This window comes from Glycine max, chromosome 7 (assembly GCF_000004515.6).
Source record: "Glycine max cultivar Williams 82 chromosome 7, Glycine_max_v4.0, whole genome shotgun sequence".
NCBI lineage: Eukaryota > Viridiplantae > Streptophyta > Magnoliopsida > Fabales > Fabaceae > Glycine > Glycine max.
In genome coordinates this window covers 20,780,491-20,803,740 of record NC_038243.2, presented here as the reverse complement: position 1 = coordinate 20,803,740, position 23,250 = coordinate 20,780,491, and the positions used below count along the sequence as shown (strand labels likewise).

Below are 23,250 nucleotides of genomic sequence, written 5' to 3'. Positions count from 1 at the left end.
CAGAAATTTGTTTCTGATGTAGTTTCTACCTCTCCTCTAGATGAGATTATAATGCTAGAATCAAACACGGGTGCAGAGAATATGGAGTAAAATAACCTAGAAAACTCTAGTGAGCACAGGGAGAAAGATTCTATTGTGTCCATTTCGGAAAAAGAGGATGAAGATGAGCCAATATCACTATTAGAATTGTCATCAAATTTTAAAAAAATGCTTTCATTCAAATGATCAAAATAATAAAACCAGACGGCCCAAAAAAACTTAACAGCCCATTGGCTTAGTGCAATTGAACAGCCTAGGGGCAAGATATTATGTAGTTGGCTTCTTAGCTCTCGAATGATGCTAAGATACTTGTATATAGCATTTGAATCAATGTGAATGTGATCATATCACACTATCTCAATGGAATTTGCACTTTCTCCCTGTTATGCTTGTCCCTTGTTGTAGATTTTTGGTTGCTTGAGTCACTTGTTAGAGTTTTGTGGTCTTAGTTCCTTTGTCCCACATCGCTTGGTTTGTAAAAACTTGTGTCTCATTAGTGTTATATATAGAGACACCTTGTAAGCTTTAAAATGTACAAGTAACAAGAAATTTTTCTTGGTGTAGCCGTGGACATAGGTACATGCATTGTGTGTCGAACCACGTTAAAACTTTGTGTCTTCTCTCTCTTCTTCTTATTCCTTTCTCTTCTCTCTTCTTCTTATTCCTTTCTCTTCTTCTTATTCCTTTTTCTTGGTGTAGCCGTGGACATAGGTATACTAACATCTAGTACCAGAGATTTTGGTTACACCACGGGATTTCCTTAGTTCAGAGGAATTAGTGGGAGTCTTCTCAGTTTAGAGGGGGCAGTGGGAGCAATGGCATTAGAATAGGGGAAGGTGAAGATCAAGAAGTTCAATGGCAGAGATTTCAGCTTTTGGAAGATGCAAATAGAGGATTATCTATATCAGAAGAAGCTATATCAACCCTTATCAGGGGATAAGCCAGACGACATGAGGCAAGAAGAATGGAACTTGCTAGATCGACAGGTTCTTGGCGTGATCAGATTGACATTAGCCAAGAACGTCGCGCTCAACATCGTAAATGAGAAGACTACTCAGGCTTAATGAAGGTGTTATCATATATGTACGAGAAGCCGTCTGCAGCCAACAAAGTATACTTGATGCGTCGGTTGTTCAACCTCAATATGGGAGAAGGTAACTCTGTAACTGATCATATTAATGAATTTAATACTATTCTTGCCCAGTTGGAGTCAGTGCAGATTAAATTTGAGGATGAGGTGAAGGCATTGATTCTATTGTCATCACTATCGGATAGTTGGGTTGCAACTGTTACTGCAGTTAGTAGTTCTACAAGGGAGAACACATTAAAGCTTAGTGACATCCATGACTTGATCTTAAGCAAAGATGTTTGCAAGAGAGATTCGGGTGAATCTTTTAGTCATGTTTCCAATTCAGCATTGAATACTGAAGGCGGAGGAAGGAGTACCCAGAAGGGTCAGAATGGTCGAGGCAAATCAAAGTCAAGAGGTAAAGGTCAGACAAAATTTCAAAGTGACATTATCTACTGGAATTGTGACAAGAGAGGTCACTTTACCAATTAGTGCAAGGCACCAAAGAAGAACAAGACCAAAAATAAGAAGCGCGATGGTGATGAATCCGCAAATGCGGCAACTGATGAATTTGATGATGCATTAATTTGCAGCTTGGATAGTCCTGTTGATTCATGGGTTATGGACTCAGGTGCATCATTCCACACCACTCCCTCTAAATATTTATCGTCTAACTATATTTCTAGAAGGTTTGGGAAAGTTTACCTTGCAAATGGAAAATCTCTTGACATTGTTGGAAGAGGTGATATTGACATCAAGACCTCCAGTGGATCATTATGGACATTGCACAATGTCAGACATATTCCTGCCTTAAAGAGAAATTTAATATCTATAGGGCAATTGGATGATGAGGGGCTTTACACCACTTTTGGAGATGGAGCTTGGAAGGTAACAAAAGGCAATCTCATTGTGGCTTGTGGAAAGAAGCGAGTATCTCTTTACATGATTGCAGATGAGGATATGGTAGTAGTTATTGAGGCTGTCAATAATTCAACCCTATGGCATCAAAGACTTGGACACATGAGTGAAAAAGGAATGAAGCTTATGGCGGAAAAGGGTAAGCTATCAAGCCTAAAGCATGTTGATGTTGGTGTTTGTGAACACTGTATCTTTGGAAAGCAGAAAAAGGTTAGCTTCTTGAGGGCAGGGAAGACTCCTAAAGTAGAAAAGCTAGAATTGGTGCACACAGATGTTTGGGGGCCAACCACAGTGAAATATGTTGGAAATTCCGCTATTATGTCACCTTTATCGATGACTCTACCAGAAAGGTATGGGTTTATTTTCTTAAAAATAAATCTAATGTGTTTTCTGTGTTTAAAAGGTGGAAAACAGAAGTTGAAAATTAGATAGTTCTAAAGGTTAAAAGTCTGAAATCTGACAATGGCGGGGAGTATGATAGTCAGGAGTTTAAGGACTTCTATTCAGAACATGGGATCATAATGATTAAGACAATACAAGGAACACCTGAGTAAAATGGTGTTGCAAAAAGGATGAATAAAACCTTGAATGAGAGAGTGAGGTGTTTGTAGATCCAATCTGGCTTGCCTAAAGCATTCTGGGCAGAAGCAATAAACACAACAACATATCTCATCAATAGAGGACCATCAGTTCCTTTGAATTATCAGCTACCCAAAGAAGTATGGTCTGGAAAGGAGGTAAAACTTTCACATTTGAGAATTTTTGGTTGTTTCATATATACTAATAGACTCTAATAGTATAGATAAATTGGATCCAAAGGCGAGGAAGTTTTATTTTATTGGTTATGGATCTGACATGTATGGCTACAGGTTTTGGGATGACCAAAACAATAAAGTTATCAGAAGCAAGAATGTCACTTTTAATGAGAACTTATTTTATAAGAACAAAATTTTTGCAGAATCTACATATGCAGGTAAACTATCAAAAATTTCTAAGAAAGCAACACTTGAAGAAATTTCAGAAAGTGATGTAGCCAATAAAAACCAGAGTACAGGCATAGAGGTTGAGTCAGAACCATAACTGTTAACTCCTCCAAGAAAATCTAGCAAAATTTCAGTACCACCAGATAGATATTCTTCTTCATTGCATTATTTGTTGTTAACTGATGCTGGTGAGCCAGAATGTTTTAGTGAGGCTACGCAGGGGAATGACTCTATTGAGTGGGAGCTAGCAATGAAAGATGAGATGACATCCCTTTAGAAGAATAAGACGTGGTCTTTAATTAAATTGCCAGAAGGAAAGAAAGCTTTACAGAATAAGTAGGTCTATAGGCTAAAGGAAGAATCTGACGGTAGAAGAAGATACAAGGCGAGACTTGTGGTAAAAGGGTTTCAACAAAAACAAGGAATTGATTTCACAGAGATCTTCTCTCCAGTTGTAAAGATGATTATCAACAGAGTTATTCTAAGTATTGTAGCTGCAAAGAATCTTCACTTGGAGCAGTTAAATGTTAAAACTGCATTCTTGCATGGGGATTTAGAGGAAGACATTTATATGACCCAACCAGAAGGTTTTGAAGTGCCATGCAAGGAGAATCTTGTGTGCAAGCTTCATAAAAGTTTATATGGCTTGAAACAAGCAACGAGGCAGTGGTACAAGAAGTTTAATGAGTTTATGAGAAACTCAGGATTCAACAGATGTGACATGGACCATTGCTACTACGTTAAGAAATATACTAATAGTTATGTTATCCTTGCCATGTATGTTGATGACATGTTGATTGTAGGATCTAGTATGGCAAAAATTAATAGGTTGAAGTAATGAAGGATCTTGGTCTAGCTAAACAAATCCTTGGTATGAGAATTCTTAGAAATAGATAAGAAGGAATTTTGAAGCTGTCTCAGGAGAAATATATACAAAAATTGCTTGACAGGTTTTACCTTGAAGATTCTAAGACCAGGAATACCCCTTTGGGATCTCATTTGAAGTTTTCAAAGAAGCAATCTTTGCAGACAGATGAAGAAAAATGTTACATGTCAAGAGTACCATATGCATCAGCAGTCGGGAGTTTGATGTATGCTATGGTGTGTACTAGACCTGACATAGCACATGCAGTGGGAGTTGTCAGTAGGTTCCTATCAAATCCAGCAAAGGAGCATTGGGAAGGCGTAAAGTGGATACTCAGATATCTGAAGGGTATTTGATGTGTCATCATTTTCTCCTATTTCTTAACCCTTTTTGTCACCATTTTAATTACTGATTAACCTTAATTGTCAAATTAATTATGCAATTTTATCATTTGGGCCTATTAGACTAATTTTGTGTTTTTAATTTAATTTTAGGAGAATTATAAGCAATTGGGCTTGAATCCGGAATTGGGCTTGGACTTGAAGAGAGCAGACAATTTTATCAAATCTTATCTTATCTAGATCAAATCTAATCTTATCTAGATTTTATCTAATCTAGATATTATTTCATCTAGATCTTATCTTATCTTATCTAGATTTTATTTCATCTGGATTTTATTTTATCAAATCTTATCTTATCTTGTCTAGATTTTATTTTATTTATGGGTTTGGACTTAAAACAGATTTATAAGCTTTGGGGCTGAAAATATATAACAACACCAAAGTTCTAGTTTGAGGGCTCTCTCTCCCTCTCCTTCATTTTAGTTTTAGAGTGCTACTATCAATTTGTTTAGTCTCTTTTTCGTTTTGGAAGAATAATTCTAGTTTTCTTCGTTTTCTACTGATTAATGGAAGGCTAAGTCTCCAGCGTTGTTTTCTCTTGAGGATCAAGCATAGGTCTCTTTGAGGTTCTATTATTACTATTAAATTCTGATCAGTTTTTCCTCTTCACCAATTACTCTGTATTTGTTTCTATTAATCCATACATGCTTAGTGCTTGATTAATTGTCTACGCGCTTAATTTACGTTCATGCTTAATGATCGTTCATGATTAATTGGTGTATGTGTTGCTTAATCACATAATGAATGCCTTATGTTAAATTTTGCTTAGTAATTTAATTTAGGATTGGATTAAGTGGTTGAACTGATAAAGGATAAATTCTCGCAACCTAGGATAAGAGACTTGCTTATGAATCAAGGGGAAGCATCGTGTTTTAATTCTGATATTTTCTAATTCAATTTTACTCGTTGTTTAATTTACAAAAACAAACAACCCCCCCCCCAATTCGTTATTGTTTTATTATTATCAGTTATGAACGTTTGGTTGATCATTGCTCGTTGGGAGACGACCTAGGATCACTTCCTAGATACTGCATTTTTAATGTTTATTTGATTCGGGTACGACCTCGATCAGTACTTTAGGGATGTGTTTGTGCTTCAGAAAAAGCAATCTCACTTTACAGGGATTTTTAGATGCAGGCTTGGGAGGAGATTTTGATACCAAGAAAAGAACCACAGGCTACATTTTTACTTTGGGAGGTACTGCTGTAAGTTAGAAGTCTAAACTTCAACATAGAGTTGCTCTCTCAACCATGGAAGCCGAGTACATAGCTATCTCAAAAGCAGCTAAAGAGATGATTTGGCTAAAGAATTTTCTCAATGAATTAGGGAAAGAACAAGACAATGCTTCAATGTTCAGTGACAGACTAACAGTCAAAGTGCTATAAGTCTTGCTAAGAATCCAGTCTTCCATTCTAGATGCAAGCATATTCAATTAAGATACCATTTTATCAGGGTGTTGATAAATGATGGAGACTTACCTTTGCTGAAGATCTTAGGATCAGAGAATCCAGCATATATGTTGACTAAAGTTGTTACAACTAACAAGTTGAGGCTTTGCATTGCCTCAGTTAGCCTTCGAGGATAATTAAAGATGAAGGTGCTACACTAGGTAAAGAGTCGATGAACTCATGGCTTACAAGGAGCTGTTAGAGTTTGGAGCTTAGACCCCAAGTGGGAGAATTGTTATAGTTTTGTGGTCTTAGTTCCTTTGTCCCACATCGCTTGATTTGTAAAAACTTGTGTCTCATTAGTGTTATATATAGAGACACCTTGTAAGCTTTAAAATGTGCAAGTAACAAAAAAGTTTTCTTAGTGTAACCGTGGACGTAGGTGCATACATTGTGTGTCGAACCACATTAAAACTTTGTGTCTTCTCTCTCTTCTCCTTATTCCTTTCTCTTCTTCTTATTGCTTTATACTAACATCACTCATATCACATGTTTTCATTGTTGCATAAGTATAACTCCGTGGATTTAGTGGAATTAATCTTGGGGTCAAATTTTGTTTTTGTTGAGATGAATGATCCATGTATTCGTAGAAGAAATGTAGTTTAGTGGAACATCACTCATATCACTCTTTTACTGGTTTTATGAGGTCATGACCAAGCCTGAAGAACCATTGGTGTTGTGACTTAATGGAGGTAAGTAATTAAGCTGATGACATATATATATATATATATATATATGGCCTTCTTCACTTGCACAATCCTCCCTATCAGTGTATGAATGCGTACAGGAATCATGTTCGTATTCTTCCTCAAATATGTCATTTTTCCTTTATCTATATATATCCAAGCAGTGCACCAAAGAGGCAAAAATTACTCTACCTATTGTTGCTATCTGAAATGGCAGAAATGCTAAATACTTTATGATAAATTTAAAGATATTAATCTTTTGCCTTTTGTAATGACTAATTTATTAAAGAATATGAATTTTATGGTCTGACTATTTGAACTGTGAGTCTTCGGAAAAGCATATTGTGTGGATTTATTATTGCCAATGGCACAACTAGGGAGGTTATCCCTTCGTTGTTTTTCTCTCACCATTTCCTTTTTTATTTAAAGCTTACAAATTCTTTTAGCTCAGCTTTCTCACTATTTCTTCTTACTATTTAAAATTGTAGGGTTATGTTTAATTAGCTTAGGCTATAGATGATTTTATGTATTGAGATTATTGTTTCATTACTTTAAGTATTTCTTTTATTTGATAGTAATTATTCAATAATAATTTGAATATAATATTTTATACTGTCTGGTTTGATTTTGTTTTCAATTTGCAGGTTTGGGTTAATTAACAAAACAAACAAAATATTTTTAAAAAAATGCAAAACAACATCGGTTTTGGAAGAATCTATGTTGTAAGGTGCATTACAACATCGATTTTGGTCAAAAACGATGTTGTAAGTTGCGACCAAAACTGATATTGTTATGCACCTTACAACATCGATTTTTGTTAAAATCGATGTTGTGAGGTGCATAACAACATCGGTTTTTGTCAATTTTTTTTTTTGCAATTTTTTTGTATATTTCTTATTATACAACATCGGTTTTCATAAAAATTAATGTTTTATTGTGTATTTTAAAATCGGTTTTGAACCAATGTTGAATGTCCAAAATAACCAATGTTAAAAGTGTTTTTTCTAGTAGTGCTAAATTGAATGGAATCTAAGGCAACCACCTAATTTACCTTATGGTTGCCACAATGGGATCATGCTAAACAATAGAAGCTAGTTTTAATTAAGAGAATCAAGGAGACAGTTGGGAGTAAGCATGCAGCGAAAGGAACCTACAATTAAGGTGAACAAGAAAAGATAGATAAGTCAGAGAAAGCATGAGTAAGATTTTTGGAGTGTATGCAAAGGCAATTGACTGCAAGAAAGAATTCCACCCCATATGGCTCTTGAAAAGGTGAAATTTGCTTCTTCTATGAAATTCTTTACTAGGAAATGATAATAAAAAGCACAAATTATTTTTAAGTCAGCCACATTAAGGCTATGTTGCTAGCTATAAGTAGGTGTGAATAGGGAGGAAAGTTAAATTAGTAAAATGGAATGTTGCCAATTAGGAGGCATGGAAAATTACTATGAACCTGCTTTCACGAAAAAATTTAGTGGGGGTGGAGTGCAAATGAGTTTCACAATTCACTTTTTCAACCATTTAATTTTTGTTGAACCAAGAAAATGTGAAGTAATTCTTGATAAGCCCATTTTATACTTACTTTTTGGTATATATAAGTGTATTTATTTTATTTATCCCTTATTTAAATTTTTGTTTTTGCCTTTTTTTAGTTCAAAAGATTTAATTTTTAGGCATCTACTTTATTATGTGAATTTTTGAATTTAATCTCATGTTTTTAATCTTTTGATATATAAAATTAGAGTTGGGTTTCAAAGCATCTTAGGATCAAGGTCAAAGCACAATGTCACCTTTGGCCTAGTCAGACTCAAGGCAGAGAACAATCATTCACTAGAGAAAATTCTAGACTGGCTAAAACTTTTGGCTCGTCCAACCAGAATCCTTCCAACAAGTATAACTAAAGCTTTGGCTCAGTCGAAACACAATGACCAGATCAAAACTATCGAGCTGACACTTTGTGGATAGAAAAATAAGCATTAAAAGGGACTTTTGCAAGAGAACAAGGCATTCTTCTCGGACCTAGGTTTTGGCACAAGTAGGAATGCTTGGAACTTTCCCATTCCTCCATTTTTCACCTTCATCCCTTCTCCACCATTTTTGTTGCTCCTCTCACCCATGAGTGGTTGAGCTCTCCCTTGTTGGGGTTTGATGCTAAACCCAAACTCATGTATATCTGTTGAGTTATTAATAAATGTTTATTATTCATTGTTAAGTGTTTTCTTCTTTGCTTAATGCTTGCTTTGATTTAATCACCCAAATATGATTGGAAAATGTATTTGAACTATGAATCGGAGAAAAACACCTAATGGGTATTGTTGCTAGGAATAGAGCAAAATCCATTAGTCACCTTTGACTATTTTTCTTAAAGCAAGTAACTTGGCTAAGTTATGCAAGGGATTGATAGTTTAGTCAAAGGACTTAGGCTCTTCTTGTAAGGAATTAGGGATTGAGCATTTTTATGAATTGGTGACAACAAATGAATGATAAACATTGATTAATAGCTTGTATATGGATGTGGGGGTGGTTTAGTGAAATCGAACCCCAACTTAATTTCATTATCATTGTTTCTTGCAACGATTGTCTGCAATCTAGATCCTTGAGAATCAAACATCCCTTTTTTTAGTTTTATTTTCACGTTTCCATCTTTATTTTGGCTCTTAATCAGTAAAATGTATGTAAATTGCTCATTATTAAGCACGTCCCTCGGGAAAATGATACTTAGACTTTTCATTTTATACTACTTGTAGGATTTGGTATGCGTATCAATGATGTAGCAATCCTCACTCCTTATTTTCCACCTAAACCAAAACAATTATGTTACATTTTCCATCAAAGAATCCTTAGAATTTTAGGCTTGGCCTAAACCTAAAAGCTAATACAAGAAGTGGGGATTATAGATCTCTCGCTTGTATATACATTATTTTGGTCTTAAAAGCATTTCAGTAGAAGCTGAGTTCTAATAATGTCTCTGCCGATACAATCTATAAAGATAAAGAATGGATCTAGAGTTTAAAAAGATGTCATGCATATATATATATACCCTCTATTCTTGCAAGACGATTGACCCATTTTGGTATAGAATTCCCCGTTAGCTTGTTACAAATATCCTCACTGAAATGGTTAAAATTCTTCACAATCAAGCCATAAGTATCACAACTGTAATTTGCACACTGGCGCAACATGAACTCTCCAATTTGGAAAGGATCTAAGCTAGTAGTTCCCATGAATATTGACTTCCTAAACTTATAGCCAGGACACTGCCGAGGTTCAACCTAGAGACATCAAGGGCTCCAAATGCATAAGCTACTCCATAAACTGTCACCATAACTCCATATTATACTTTTTTTGTCTCCAAATAAGGCAATAGAAATAAATATTTGTATATAATACAAGTGATGTGTATGTGATCAAACAGTCATAGTGTCAGGGTTAAATGATCTTCCAGAAATAGGTAAATTGTGTGTACTCCTCCATTCTCTTGGTGATAGGATGGGCATTGTAGGTCTAAAGATTATATTAATTGGATTTAAGAATGTATAAATTGTAGTTTATATTTTTTGAATTTTTTATTTTTCTATAAAGATAAAATTTAAATACTGATGTTTTTTTATCAATGATAATAGGTACAAGTGAATACACTTATAGCTCTAAGTAATATCTATCAATGAATAATAATTATTCAAGTCTCAACGTCATATAAAAACTACAGTTTAATAAAATACTGTCTAACTTCCTCCAAGTATAATCTTTGGACCATTCAATTATATGGGCCTAGAGGCCATCCTATCATTTAGTGTTTTTTTTATTTTTTATTTTAAATAAAAAAGAAGAAGAAGAAATGTTGAAGTGATAACTATCCGAGAATGATGATGAAACACTCAATTAAAAAACAAATTTTGTGAAATATAGGATATAAGCTCCATTGAAAGGCGGCATAGATAGAATCAACTTGAACTAAGTTAAACTCTAGGCACATATCTTGTATAAAATGAAGACAAAGTTGGATGCATTAGAAAATTTTATAACCTTCAACCCCAGAGTGGAAAACACCAAGGCCGGCCCAATACATTTAGCCATTTACTATTGTCAAGTCATAGACATTAAGATAGACAGATATATTCCCGGGTGACATTGACATTGAGGTCAATTTCTGCGACATATGAGAGTGGTGGGAGAACAAAATTAGCAAAATATAAGGGGAGGGACAAGAAAAACAACAGGCCATAGATCAGAGTAAAATTAAGGATAACAAGCAATGGAGATCTCCCACACACAATAAATAAATATATATATATATATATATATATATATATATATATATATATATATATAGAGAGAGAGAGAGAGAGAGAGAGAGAAGAAATAAAAAAAATTAAGCTTAAAACAAGAAGATAGTGAACCAATGCATGAAACATGGAAAGAAGAGAGTCACAAACCTTTTTTGTTGCAAAGGATAGTAGGAATAAGACTATTTTTTTTATCAAAATGGGTTAGTTTACAAAATTAATTAATAAAGTTGATGTTTTACAAAATTATTTACCTGTCATGTGTGATTTTTGTTGCATAGAATATAGGAGACACCCACATCTTGAGTGGCATCTTGTGTTTTTCATTTGTTCTGGAATGGGAGGTATCATCCAAATACATTCCATTGGTTTTAGTGTCGGTCTTACCGACTCTAAAAAATAAAAATTGACGCTAAACATGTTTTAACCACAAATTCTTAGTCATTTTGTACATTTTTCTTCTTTTCTTTTTAAAAGAAAATTTCATGAAGTTTGATTTAATTTATATTTTCATTTTAAAGTTATACATTGTTATTAATAACTATAAAAATATAATCTTTTTATCTTATTTTTTGTTATAGGATTACACACCCAAGCTTAGTATCTTGTATCATGTGCGGATATTAAATTCACATTTTACAATTTATAAGAATAAATTTTTTTATATTATTTTGATGAATTTATATGAATATTTAAATACTCTTTCTGGACTAAGTAAAAAAGTAATCTTGTATGTTGAACTTAAATATAAGCAAATCTAATTAATTTTATCTTCTTTAATGTTATCATTCCTAAAAATCTCTTCATTTAATTCTAATTTTATTTTCAATGACTCCTTTTTATTCACGATAGCAAGTTCCAATAAAAGACATTTTAGAAAAAAAGTTATTTCTTACGTGAGATTAATTAATATGAAATTATTTATTTTTGTTTATATATGAGTCCAGAAAGAGTCCATTTTTATATACATACATACTCCATAAAGTTTTTATTATTAAGAGTATTGTCCTAGGTAGGATCTCCTTTAATGATATCTTGCATACTCACTCTTTACTTTCTTCTGAAAAAGTTGATTCAATTCTTTTTTTTTTTGGCACACTTGAGTTGGGATAACAAAAATTAAGTGGAGTTGTTTAATTACAATAGATTTGACAATTAATAGATTTCCCTCATTAAATTAACCGATTTGACATAAAAAGGTATAATTGTTTCATTTTAAACAACTGAGGGATCAAATTAAACCTTTTAATAATTGAGGGACCAAATTAAATCTTAAAATATAATTAAGGGACCAATTGAATAATTAGGCCTAAAAAGTATGAACAATCAAACCAAATATCGGTGTTTTGAAGGAAAATGGTGACATGAGATCTAGTCATTAAATGATGGATGTAAATTGAGTGAAAATGATCCATGGGATCTAGTCATTAAACAAGTATTTAGCACCAACTTTTCTTTTTTAGTCGACTTATTGATGCTAAATACCTACTTTACAGACAGGAGTAAAACATACCAAGGCAGCACCTTGTAGTTACAAAGGAGTAAAACATACCAAGGAGTAAAACATACAAAGGGTAGTGCCTCTTGCAGTTACAAAACACCTAAAAAAAGAATCTATCAAAGTGACACCTCCTATTGTAGGACAAATGAAAACACTAGATGTCACTACTTAAAGTGGCACTTCCCAAATCCTAGTTGACAAAAATCACTCTTAAAGGTAAATAATTTTCTAAAACACCCACATTGATAAATAATTTTACGATTTCGTTAAAAATTCTTAAGAAGAGGGTAGTAGGAAGAAAATAGTGAACCAATGCAAGAAACATGGACGGAATAATAGATGATTATTTTCTATTTGTATGTACATATCTATTGTACATCGTATTATATACAAAGTAGAACATAGATTAAAAAAGAAACATGTCAAAAATTAAAAAGGAAATAATAAATCTTAATTAATTATATAATTAGGGTAGCTAAAAAAGTAAAAAAAAAAACCTAAATTATTGTCCTAAGTATGATAATTAAAAATTCTAAGATTATGTTTGATAAAATTAACTAATAAGCTAGTTGGTTTATAAGCTTGTTAAAAGCTTATACGATATAAGCTAGGACCTAAAAAGTTGAAAGCTAGCTAAAAACTTGTAAACTAGTTGATTTAATTAAAATTATTTTGTAAGACTGACTTTAAGTTAATTAATAAATGTCAAATGATATATTTAATTGTGTGTAGGCTTTAGTTAACAAAAAGGAAATTTTTTGCTTTTAATAGATAAAATAAAAATCATGCAGGGAAACAAATTTGGTCATATACTTATTGCAAAAATAGAGAATGATTCAACAAATAATCATAAAGTTGATATGATTCAAAAAATTTATAACTTTAAGACATAATGTAGTGATGATAATTGTCGAATTGACTATCGTGTATGTATAAGGACATAAAATTAAATATAAGATTTTTTTTAATCACGGAAAAAAAAATATAAAAGGATTTTTTAATTGAATAAAAGGATAAAATAAAATTATTATTATAAAATTTTTAAAAAAAACTAATAACTTATAAATTAACTTATTTTCATAAATTACTTTAAATAACTTATTAAAATAAGCTACCTAAAATAGTTTATGGAAAACCAACTACTAAAATAAGTTTTTGTATCAAATAAGCTTAATTTTAATTTGATCAAAAGAACTTATTAGTTTCTCAAGATTTTTATCAAATATAGTTGTAAACATAATCATTGTATTAATTACAATAACTAAAAAAGTTAACAATTTTTTTTTCCAGTAACTAATGAAAATTATTATTTTTTGTTTACTTCCTATCCTTTAATTTGAAAATTTTATTTCTTTCTGCATCGTTTTATTTTGCTTCTTTTTATAAATTTCTTTCCATTCTTAAATTGCTGACGGTTTCTTAGAATAAAAAAGGACCCGGCCATTGTGTCCTAAGAAGTCGAGACAGAAAGAGAACACAACAGGTTTGGCTCTTTGTTCATCTGAAATTACCAGAATACTCATTTCATTCAACAATTTTAATTTGTTGAGTTTAATTTTCATTATAAATATTTTTACTTTTTCAACTAATTAAAATTATTGAGTATAATTTAATAATTATAAAAATTAATAATTTTACTATATTTTACTATTTCACAACATATGACTAGATAGCAATAAAAAATTGTTTACACTATTGATGTATTTTAATTAAACTATTATATTATTTTTATATATAAGGTAATCTCTCACAAGTTAGTAAACTAAATCACAAGTTTTATCTCTTCAATTAAAATCCTTTTCTATATCTCTTCAAACTGTTGTCAACAACATATTAATAAAATCTGACCAGGAGAATAAACTAAGCAATCACTCCATGTTTGTAGATGGATTATCCTGAGGAGCTCCGGTAAGCATTTTACCATCATTATTAATTAGTTGAAAAAGAGACACTTCGTCACTTTATGTTTATTTTTTAAAAAATAAAAAGATAAAAAAGTAATTAAAAAAAGTAGTGACAGTAGTTATTTGTAGAAATGACACAATGAAAGCATCAGTTATATATATATATATATATATATATATATATATATATATATATATATATATATATATATATATATATATATATACTAAAGAAATAATTGTTTTTATTAATTGTTATAGAAAGAAATGAAAACACTTTATATATATATATTATTAATAGTTATAGATTATGTCATTTAATATTTATTAATGGTTATAAGTTGTTTTGCTATAAATAAAAGACCAACTCATATAACGTGTGACAAAATAATAGAATTTTCTCAATGATCTCTTTATTTACTAACAAATCCTCTACATAAATTATAATTATGATAGCTATATATTGAACGGGAATAGTTCATTTTTATGTTTAATTTAATTAATTGCTAATATCTTTTAATCTTTTCCGTCTTTATTTCTAAATTGAATTTAAATATTTTTAAAATATATTATCAAATAATTATTAATCACAATATAAATTATTTATAATATAATTTATATATTATAAACTTTAGTTATATAAATATAAGCATTTATCCTGTTAAATGTACTTTCAAAAACGCTAACATTCACATTCCCTTTTTCTTCTTTACTTTCTTTCGTCTTACTGGTATCTTACCATTTGTGATTTGTGTGTTTGTTTGACCTGACAGAATTTCCTCCAGCTATGAAAAATTGAATTGACACAGCAATATATCTGACATAGATTCACAATCAAACAAAGATTACAAGCAAAAACTAGACACAAAGAAAGAGGGAAAGCAAAATGAAGCAACAAAGCCATGAGCTTGAACATTCAAAATAAATATTGACAGAAAAATTTGCACTTGAGGAAGAGCACTCGCACAGGTGTGACTAAAAGCAATAATTTCTTTCTAGTGATTCAGTTACCAGAAAGACAATGGATACCCTACATCAGAGGAGAGTTACTGAGAAGTAAACTAGTCTTCTAATTTTTGCTTTAGTGAGCCCTTTTTAGACTTCTTTAACTCCCATGGTGGTAGGCAACCTTTATAGTGAGAATGCATAAATAATGAAGACATTGACACTTCCTTCTGAGGCATTGAGATTGATGACAAGCAACTGAAGGCGGTTCGTAGTCTTCGTTTCTCACTATCACACCCTTGAAAGTTGGGATCATCATGCTGAACAGTGGAAGTTTTAAGAGCATCAGGGAGTATACAGTTGCAAAAGGAACCTACAAGGAGGACAAGAAATGATAAGTCAGAGAAGCATGACTAAGAATTTTTAGTGTGTGCAAAGGCAATTGAGTACAAAAAAAGAATTCCACCACAGATGGCTCTTCCTTGTAAAGGTGAAATTTGCTTCTAAGAAATTCTTTGCTTTGAAATGATAATAGTTTTAAGTCAACCACAGTTGTAAGGCTGTGGTGCTATAAGTAAGCAGGGAAATGTAAAACGAGATGGAAAGGAACCTACAAGGAGGACAAGAAATGATAAGTCAGAGAAGCATGACTAAGAATTTTTAGTGTGTGCAAAGGCAATTGAGTACAAAAAAAGAATTCCACCACAGATGGCTCTTCCTTGTAAAGGTGAAATTTGCTTCTAAGAAATTCTTTGCTTAGAAATGATAATAGTTTTAAGTCAACCACAGTTGTAAGGCTGTGGTGCTATAAGTAGGCAGGGAAATGTAAAATGAGATGGAAAGGTTTTGATTATCATTCATTCTTCCTTGGTACAGAGGGTGGAAAATCTGTCAATTCAATTTTATGGCCAAATTTTGTGGGGTGGAGTGTAAATGAGTTGCGCTTCACTTACAACCATTTGAACAGAGTAAATCTAAAGTAATTCTCACCACAAAATTTTCCACCTACTCAAACAAGCACACCTAAATAGTGAGCCTTCAAATGTCATATTGCATTGCAGGCAGATGCTCCATGTCATCCAAAAAGTAGGAGCAAAAGTGTCATATACCTATTCTTGCAGAAGTTCCAGTTCTTGACATTTGACATGATGAACTATTGATACAATGCAAGAAATAATTTAACCAAATCTTCCACCAAGATGTTCAACTAAAATCTACAAGAATGTTTAGGTTCAAATTGTTCATTACTCGAAGTTGCATACATTCAGGAAGAACCAACATCTAATGCCATCTGCTTTACCGACTCTAAAGTGATACAATTTAATCATAAAAGAATGGATCTGGAGTTTAAAAATGTCATATACCTATTCTTGCAAGACGATTGACCCATTTTGGAATAGAATTGCCTGTTAGCTTGTAACAAATATCCTCACAGAAATGGTTGCAATTCTTCACAATCAAGTGATAAGTATCACCATTGTAATTTGCAGACTGGCGCTCCATGAACTCTCTAATCTGGAAAGGATCTAAGTTTGTAGTTCCCATGAATATCGACTTCCTAAACTTAAAGCCAGGACACTGTCGAGGCTCAACCTCGAAGACACCACTTGTTGGATAGTCATGGGCTCCAAATGCATATTCTACTCCATAAACTGTCAGCATAACAACTCCATTTTAGAAAATATTCAGGGAATCCAGAATTATCTTTTCTCCAAATACAGCAAAAGTAATAAATATTCACATATGTAAGTGTTATGTACACAGATACAGAATCCCTTTCTCCAAAATATGAATAAATAACAGTTTACTACTTTGCCTATGCATGTGATCAAACAGTTATCTAGTCTATATCTTGAAAGTGGGGGGTAAATGATCTTTCAGAAGTAGGTAAATTAGAGATAATTTCTGTCTCCATGATAGTTGGTGAAATATTTTTAGTCCTTCAGAAGTGTGTACTCCCTCCATTCAAATCATAACACCTGACATCTATGGTTAATTTTTTTCTAATCTCATTTTTGAAATAAAAAAGAAGAAACTGTTGAAATGAACTATCCAAGGAGTAGGTATTACAGGAGTACTGAAATTTCACTAAATAATTAGAGGTACAGAAAAGATATTACAAATATTGGAAGTAGTACAACAGCATACAACAATAACCCAGCCTTATCCCACAGGTGGAGTTGACTACTTGGATCAAATGACAGCATTAAATGATCATATGATATACTATCAAAAACCATTTTTTGTGAAATATAGGATGTAAGCCCCATGAAAGATTGCATAGATAGAAACAACTTTGAACCAAAACTCTAGGCACATATCTTTGTATAAAATGAAGAGAAACTATTTTGGAGATTTGAAAAGGTTTTAACTGTCAGCTGACCTTCAACCCCTGAGTGGAAAATACCAATTCCTGCCCAATACATATAGCCATTTACAGTTGTCAAGTCATAGACATTGAGATAAACAGGTGTATTCCCAGGCATGTTGCCAGCTGGTTTCACTTTAGAAAATATGCAAAAGGGCGTCACTGATTTTTCTCGGAGATGAAGACGCACAACAGAGGGCCAACCATTTTTAAAACCTGACTTCATTGTATGAGTGAACCCAGGAAGCGGTCAATATCTATTACCTACCTGCATATACATAAAGACCAAAAAATTTCATTTTCACAAATCCATATAGTTGACAAAACATCATAACGGAAAGAACATGATTTTACTCTAGACAGATTTTTTAACCATTGAACTAGGAAGAATTCAACTAATAATTATGTGAGAGATTTTCAAGATGAAAGGTTGTGAGTTTTCATTAAGGGTAATGAGATGTGACTCTTCACTAAGAGTCATGAGATGTGACTCCAAACCAAGGGTTGTGAGATGTGACTCTCACCAAGGGTCGTGAGAAGTGACTCTAAGAGTCAAGAGGTGTATCTCTTTGGAAGGTCACTAAGAGACATGAGATGAATTATGAATAGAACCAACCTACATGCAGAAAAACAGGACTAGAGTACACAAGGAACAACAGAAACAGAAAATTCGTCCGATTTTTTGTATCCAAATCATTTCCTATCTTCCCTTGTGCGCAGAGAGAATTAAGGAAACTATTATGCTGTAAAATGCCATTGGCGATACGACAGTTGATGTGGATGGTGCAAACCATGTCAATGGACTCCATTGTATAATGAAGGGGATTTGCCAAGACACCATATTGCATCCAATTTATATAAAGATTGGTGGGGCGATTCAAACCTAAAGGTTAGTGTTTTACACACATCCTGGAAAATTGCTGACTTTTCTTGTTTCTTCTTTTTCGTAGGACCATCACTCTCAATGGTTTCTTCTTTCATATTTCTTTATTGTTGTGGAGCCATCACCACCAATTTGCACCAACAATCTTAAGGTTGGAGTACCAGTCAATGAAGATTGTTCCATATAGTTGGCAATAAATATAGTTGACAAAACATCAAAACTGAAAGATCAGACTATTACTTTTTCACATATAGCTTGTTTCAATTTTGGAAGGCAACAAGTACAGTACTCTCTTGAATCAATTGATGACAGACCAAGCTCATTTTTCTTCCAGAAGCAGACTAGGCTTTAAAGCTTTTCAAAAATGCATCAGTAGCATCAATGGTCTTTTTCCATGTTTATCATCATTTAATCAAACTGGCACCAAGAAAGATCAGAGCACTACCTTCTATATACTCAACATAAAAGAATTTGTAACTTCATTTTCATTCATTCATGTTTTCTGTATCAGACATAATACTTTTAAGCTATTCTGTGAACAGGAAATTGTGGTGCAAGTGATTCAATATAGCTTTAAAACATTTAGACAGGGTTACAATGGATACAAGTCACTTGTATCAGGAATTTGTGGTATATTCTGGGATCAGGTAACAATGAAATATATATAGAGAATTAGATATCAAGTTGCAACCATTTAAATGATATTATTACAACAATAACCAAGTTGTTTCCCATTAAGTGGTATCAGCTACATGAGTTAAACGACATCCCAATGTCTATTATTATGAAATCATGTCTATAGACAAACCATTAACAGTTATATCCTTCTTCATGATTTTTCGTTTATAGGTTTTTTCGGTCCCTAGCTCGAGCAATAGAACTACTTTCCATCTAATTTTGCACTGGGGCTTTTATAGATCATCTCCTCTCCACACATGGCCGAACCAGCTAAGGGGATTCTATCATTTTTTCTACATTAGGTGCTACCCAACTTTTAATCTAATGCATTGATTTTTAATCATATCTTGTCTTAATATGTTCACTCATCCAATGCAATATTCTCTTCTCGCTGCTACATTGAGCTTATTCTTTTGTTGGCTTCCCTTTAAGGCCTCAAGTGTTATTTGTGCCAAAAAGTGTAGTTCAGGATTAAGGGAAAATTGGAGGTAGATAATCTTCCTGATTAATTTGAGGCTTTCCTTGTCCACAAGCTGGTGAATCATCTTCCTATTTTCATTTCGGAAGTGGTGCCTATGCATGCTTTTAACAAATGATATTATTGACAGTAATAACACCAACAAGTTCATTTGAAGTTTAGTTGAATGGGAATAAAAGAGGATCTATGAAGTATAGATCAAAGTACAAGAATGAGTATGAGCTGGTGACTCTGGTCAATATTGATGCGCAACTGGGCAAGACACCCAAAGTGAGAAATTTCAACATCTTGGTCAATAAGTTCAAACTAAGTTGAGGGATATATAAAACAGAACTCATTCTAACCAATTTCAAACAGAGTAAATAGAATTCGGTGGGTTAACAATAACAAATCTGCTTGAAAAAAGGTCTGTTTTATAGATCTGGTGTGTCTTGCTATGCTCAATGAGTACAGGGACATCTAATGTACCGCTATTATAAACAGCGAAAAAATTCAGTAATATAACCAATACATTTGGTATTGATTCAGAATGTTATCATCTGGAGACATCTTAGACCAGTATCCACAGATTATCTATACTTGACATTTTGCATTATTCAGGGACCATACCTTACCATCTCTTCACTCACCGCACTGTATGAACCTTGGTTAATCTTAATAACATACTTTACTACTACCCATTAGTTTCAACCACTTTTTTTTTCCAAAGGGAACCTCATAATAGGCTTTACAAGGGGGAGATATAGAGGGGACAAGGAAATGAAAAAGTAAGATAGCACGTTGCGAGAGTCATAGATCAGATCAAATCGTGTGCCTTAACCAACTAAATTGCCACGAGGGGACTAACCATGTTTTAAACAGAAGCTATAGGTTCTCGAGGCTCATCCATGCTTCAACTAAAACCATAAACATTTGGACTTAACTATGCCTTTTTGGATATCCATAACAACTACGGCAAAAAAAAAAAATTATGTAGGCAGTAACTGGTAAGAGTATGAATGTCACATCTAGAATCTTGACATTTACTATTATAGAATATAAACAAGAAGCAAAAGGTTCGACTCTAGCAATTTCATAGGATATAAATGAGTTTGGAGCAAATACTCTACGGAAAAAAGTAATAATTTTAAAATCATCTCCAATCTGACAACTCATGTAACAAATACTGATATTCAGCCTCATTAAGCCATCCCAGATTCCACAACAAAATAAATGCCCATAACCATTTTAAATGAAGCCAAATCTAATTAGCTAAAAGGAGAATCCAACATAACATGCTAAGTTCCAACTTCTAAGCAGAAAAAATAGGAGCAAAAATGAGTAAAATTTACATCTTGGAATATTGATATCATAACTGAAGATCTAACTGATATCTGAGGTCAACTTCTGTGACGTGAAAGTGGTAGGAGAGAAAAATTAGCAAAATATAAGGAGAGGGAGAAGAAAATCAATAGACCATAGATCAGATTCCAAAACCATGTTAAAAGAAAAAGAACATAATTTGGACGAGGATAACAAGCAATGGGGTAGCTGATCTTCGTCAAAGAAAAGCAAAGAACAAATAAAAAAAAAATAAAAAAAATTAAGCTTGAAACAAGAAAAGAGTGAAGCAATGCTCATAGGAAACATGGAAAGAAGAGAAGCACAAACCAACCTTTTGTGTTGCAAAGGGTAGCTGAAAGAAGAGAGGGTGAATGAAAGACTCCTTCAAAGTTTGAAAGAGCCATTGTATGTCTTAGACAGATAAAAAAGAGAAAGAGAATAATGGAACAATGTGTGTGCCTGAAACTCACACATTGTCATAGCTCTGACAGAAGAAGTGAAGGGTGTGTGTGTATGTAATGTGATGTAGTAAGAGTGCAGACAGAAAAACTGGTTTGTCAGTTTTTGGAGCCTAATGAGGAAAGATAGATAGATAATCATTCATAAATAAGCCATATTTCTTATGGAAAATGGAGAAAATAAGTAGTAAAGTGAAAAAAAGTAACAAACACAAAATTTTGCAACTAAAAAGTGAAAACCGGGAAAGAAATTCTGTCCGGATTTGACACTTTGACATTGACTGAAATCATGGCATTGCGTTGAACGATGAATTTACTCTCTCTCTCTCTCTCCCTCTTTATTGATTTCCTTTTTTTATTAAGGTGATTTGTGTGCTTACCAAAAAACAGTCTGGAGTGTGTGTTTTTTATTCAGTATACATTACTCAATGTTCATTGATAATAGAAAAATGTTTTTCTTTTAAATCAAATGGTGAAAAAATTGTTATTTATTTTTTAAAAACCATATGCATTTTTAATAGACTACTTTTTCTCTACAAAACATTTTCTATGTACAATTATCAAATTCAAAACTTAAAAAAAAGAATATATCAAATACATAGCACAAAGCTAACCTCCCCTTGGTTAACTTTTGTTATCTTTGGGCCCGTATTTCTATATAATAGCACAAAGTAAAATTATTGTATACAAGATAGCATATAGTATTAATTAATTATTTATTTAATATTTATATAATCGATCTGTTAATAATAAGAGCTGGCTTGAGCAGTTTCTAGTCTTCAAGAAGAGAAATTATTGCAGCCTTTAAAAGCGCAGCATAGCTTTTATATTTATTTTATGCGTTACGTATGCTACTAGTATGTTACTTTAAATAAATTTAATTATATAGAGAGTTAATCTTAAATAATTGTTAAGTGTTAAATAAATAACTAATTTTAAAGTTTTTTTAAAGAGTAGTTATATTTTGACAAATAAGAATTTCAAACACTAAACTAAATGAGTCTTTTCTTATCACATTATATCATTAATTAAATTAATTAATTTTTTTTCTTTCTCAAATTGTAGACAACTCAAGGTTGTCCAAATTTTCTTTTTAAAATTATCATTCAATAATAATTAAAGTATAGGTAAAGTTTATTCATTTTAATTATAATCACATTTTTTTAATTAAATGTCAATGTATAATATTTTACACTAAGGGAGCGTTTGATGGAGGATAAATTTTTTTATGTATGAAAATGATAAATTATGAGAATCTTGATGTCTAAGAATGAAAAAATATGTTTGATTGACCATGAATATTTTGGAAAAGTTTTCTAAAAATAAAAAAGTTATATGATATTTTTATTCATTATTTTAATTATTTATCACATTAAATAATCTAGTAAGAGTAACATAATATTTTAACTTGTAGAAAAAAATAATTAACTTGAGAAAGTAAGATTCCCACCTTTCATATAAAAAAGATTTCATAGAAAATCATTCAAAAAAAAATTCTCAGAAAACCTTCTTTCCCAAGAATCTTATTTTTTTAAATAGTTATCAAACATGAAAATAAAGATTCCCATGAAAACTAAATTTTCCCCATATTAAACTTCTCCTTAAAAGTGCACACCAAAGGTTTGTTTCAAGATGTTATGTTATATTTCTATAAATTACATTTTCAAGATTATTATGATTAAGAATGTTATTCTTAATAATTTTTTAATATTCTTAAAAATATCTTTTAAAATTCAAAAAAAGAGTTAGTAGTATTTTATGAACTGATTTTCCTTTTCTCGTGGATTTTTCATTTTCTCATCACTTCTCAAGAAAATAAAACATATAAAAATATAATAAAAATAAAGTTATAGCATCCCTAAAAATCAATAATACTTATATATAATTTTTTAAAACTTATATCAAAGTATGCAATATTCCTAAGTTACATTCTCAAGATTCAACTTTTAATACGTGAAACAAATACATTTAAATAAAAATATAAAAAAAATTATTTAGTTTTTATTTAATCATAAAT

At 32.0% G+C, this 23,250-nt stretch overlaps 1 protein-coding gene across 4 annotated transcripts; it reads right to left on the bottom strand.

The window, feature by feature from the left end:
* Positions 1-14,900: 14,900 nt before the first annotated feature.
* Positions 14,901-21,487, bottom strand: LOC100802465 (deSI-like protein At4g17486). Of its 4 annotated transcripts, none has more exons than XM_003529147.5 (4): positions 21,107-21,487; positions 17,429-17,681; positions 16,410-16,697; positions 14,901-15,418 (listed from the first exon to the last, which is right to left on the bottom strand). In XM_003529147.5, exons 2-4 carry the CDS (start codon positions 17,637-17,639, stop codon positions 15,162-15,164), a joined length of 756 nt encoding a protein of 251 aa, XP_003529195.1. In that variant the 5' UTR covers positions 17,640-17,681; positions 21,107-21,487; the 3' UTR covers positions 14,901-15,161. The 4 variants fall into 4 exon arrangements, with proteins under 4 accessions (XP_003529195.1, XP_040873056.1, XP_040873057.1 ...); XM_041017122.1 differs by lacking the exon at positions 21,107-21,487 and adding an exon at positions 20,784-21,028; XM_041017123.1 differs by lacking the exon at positions 21,107-21,487 and adding an exon at positions 18,297-18,317.
* Between the last annotated feature and the right edge of the window lie 1,763 nt (positions 21,488-23,250).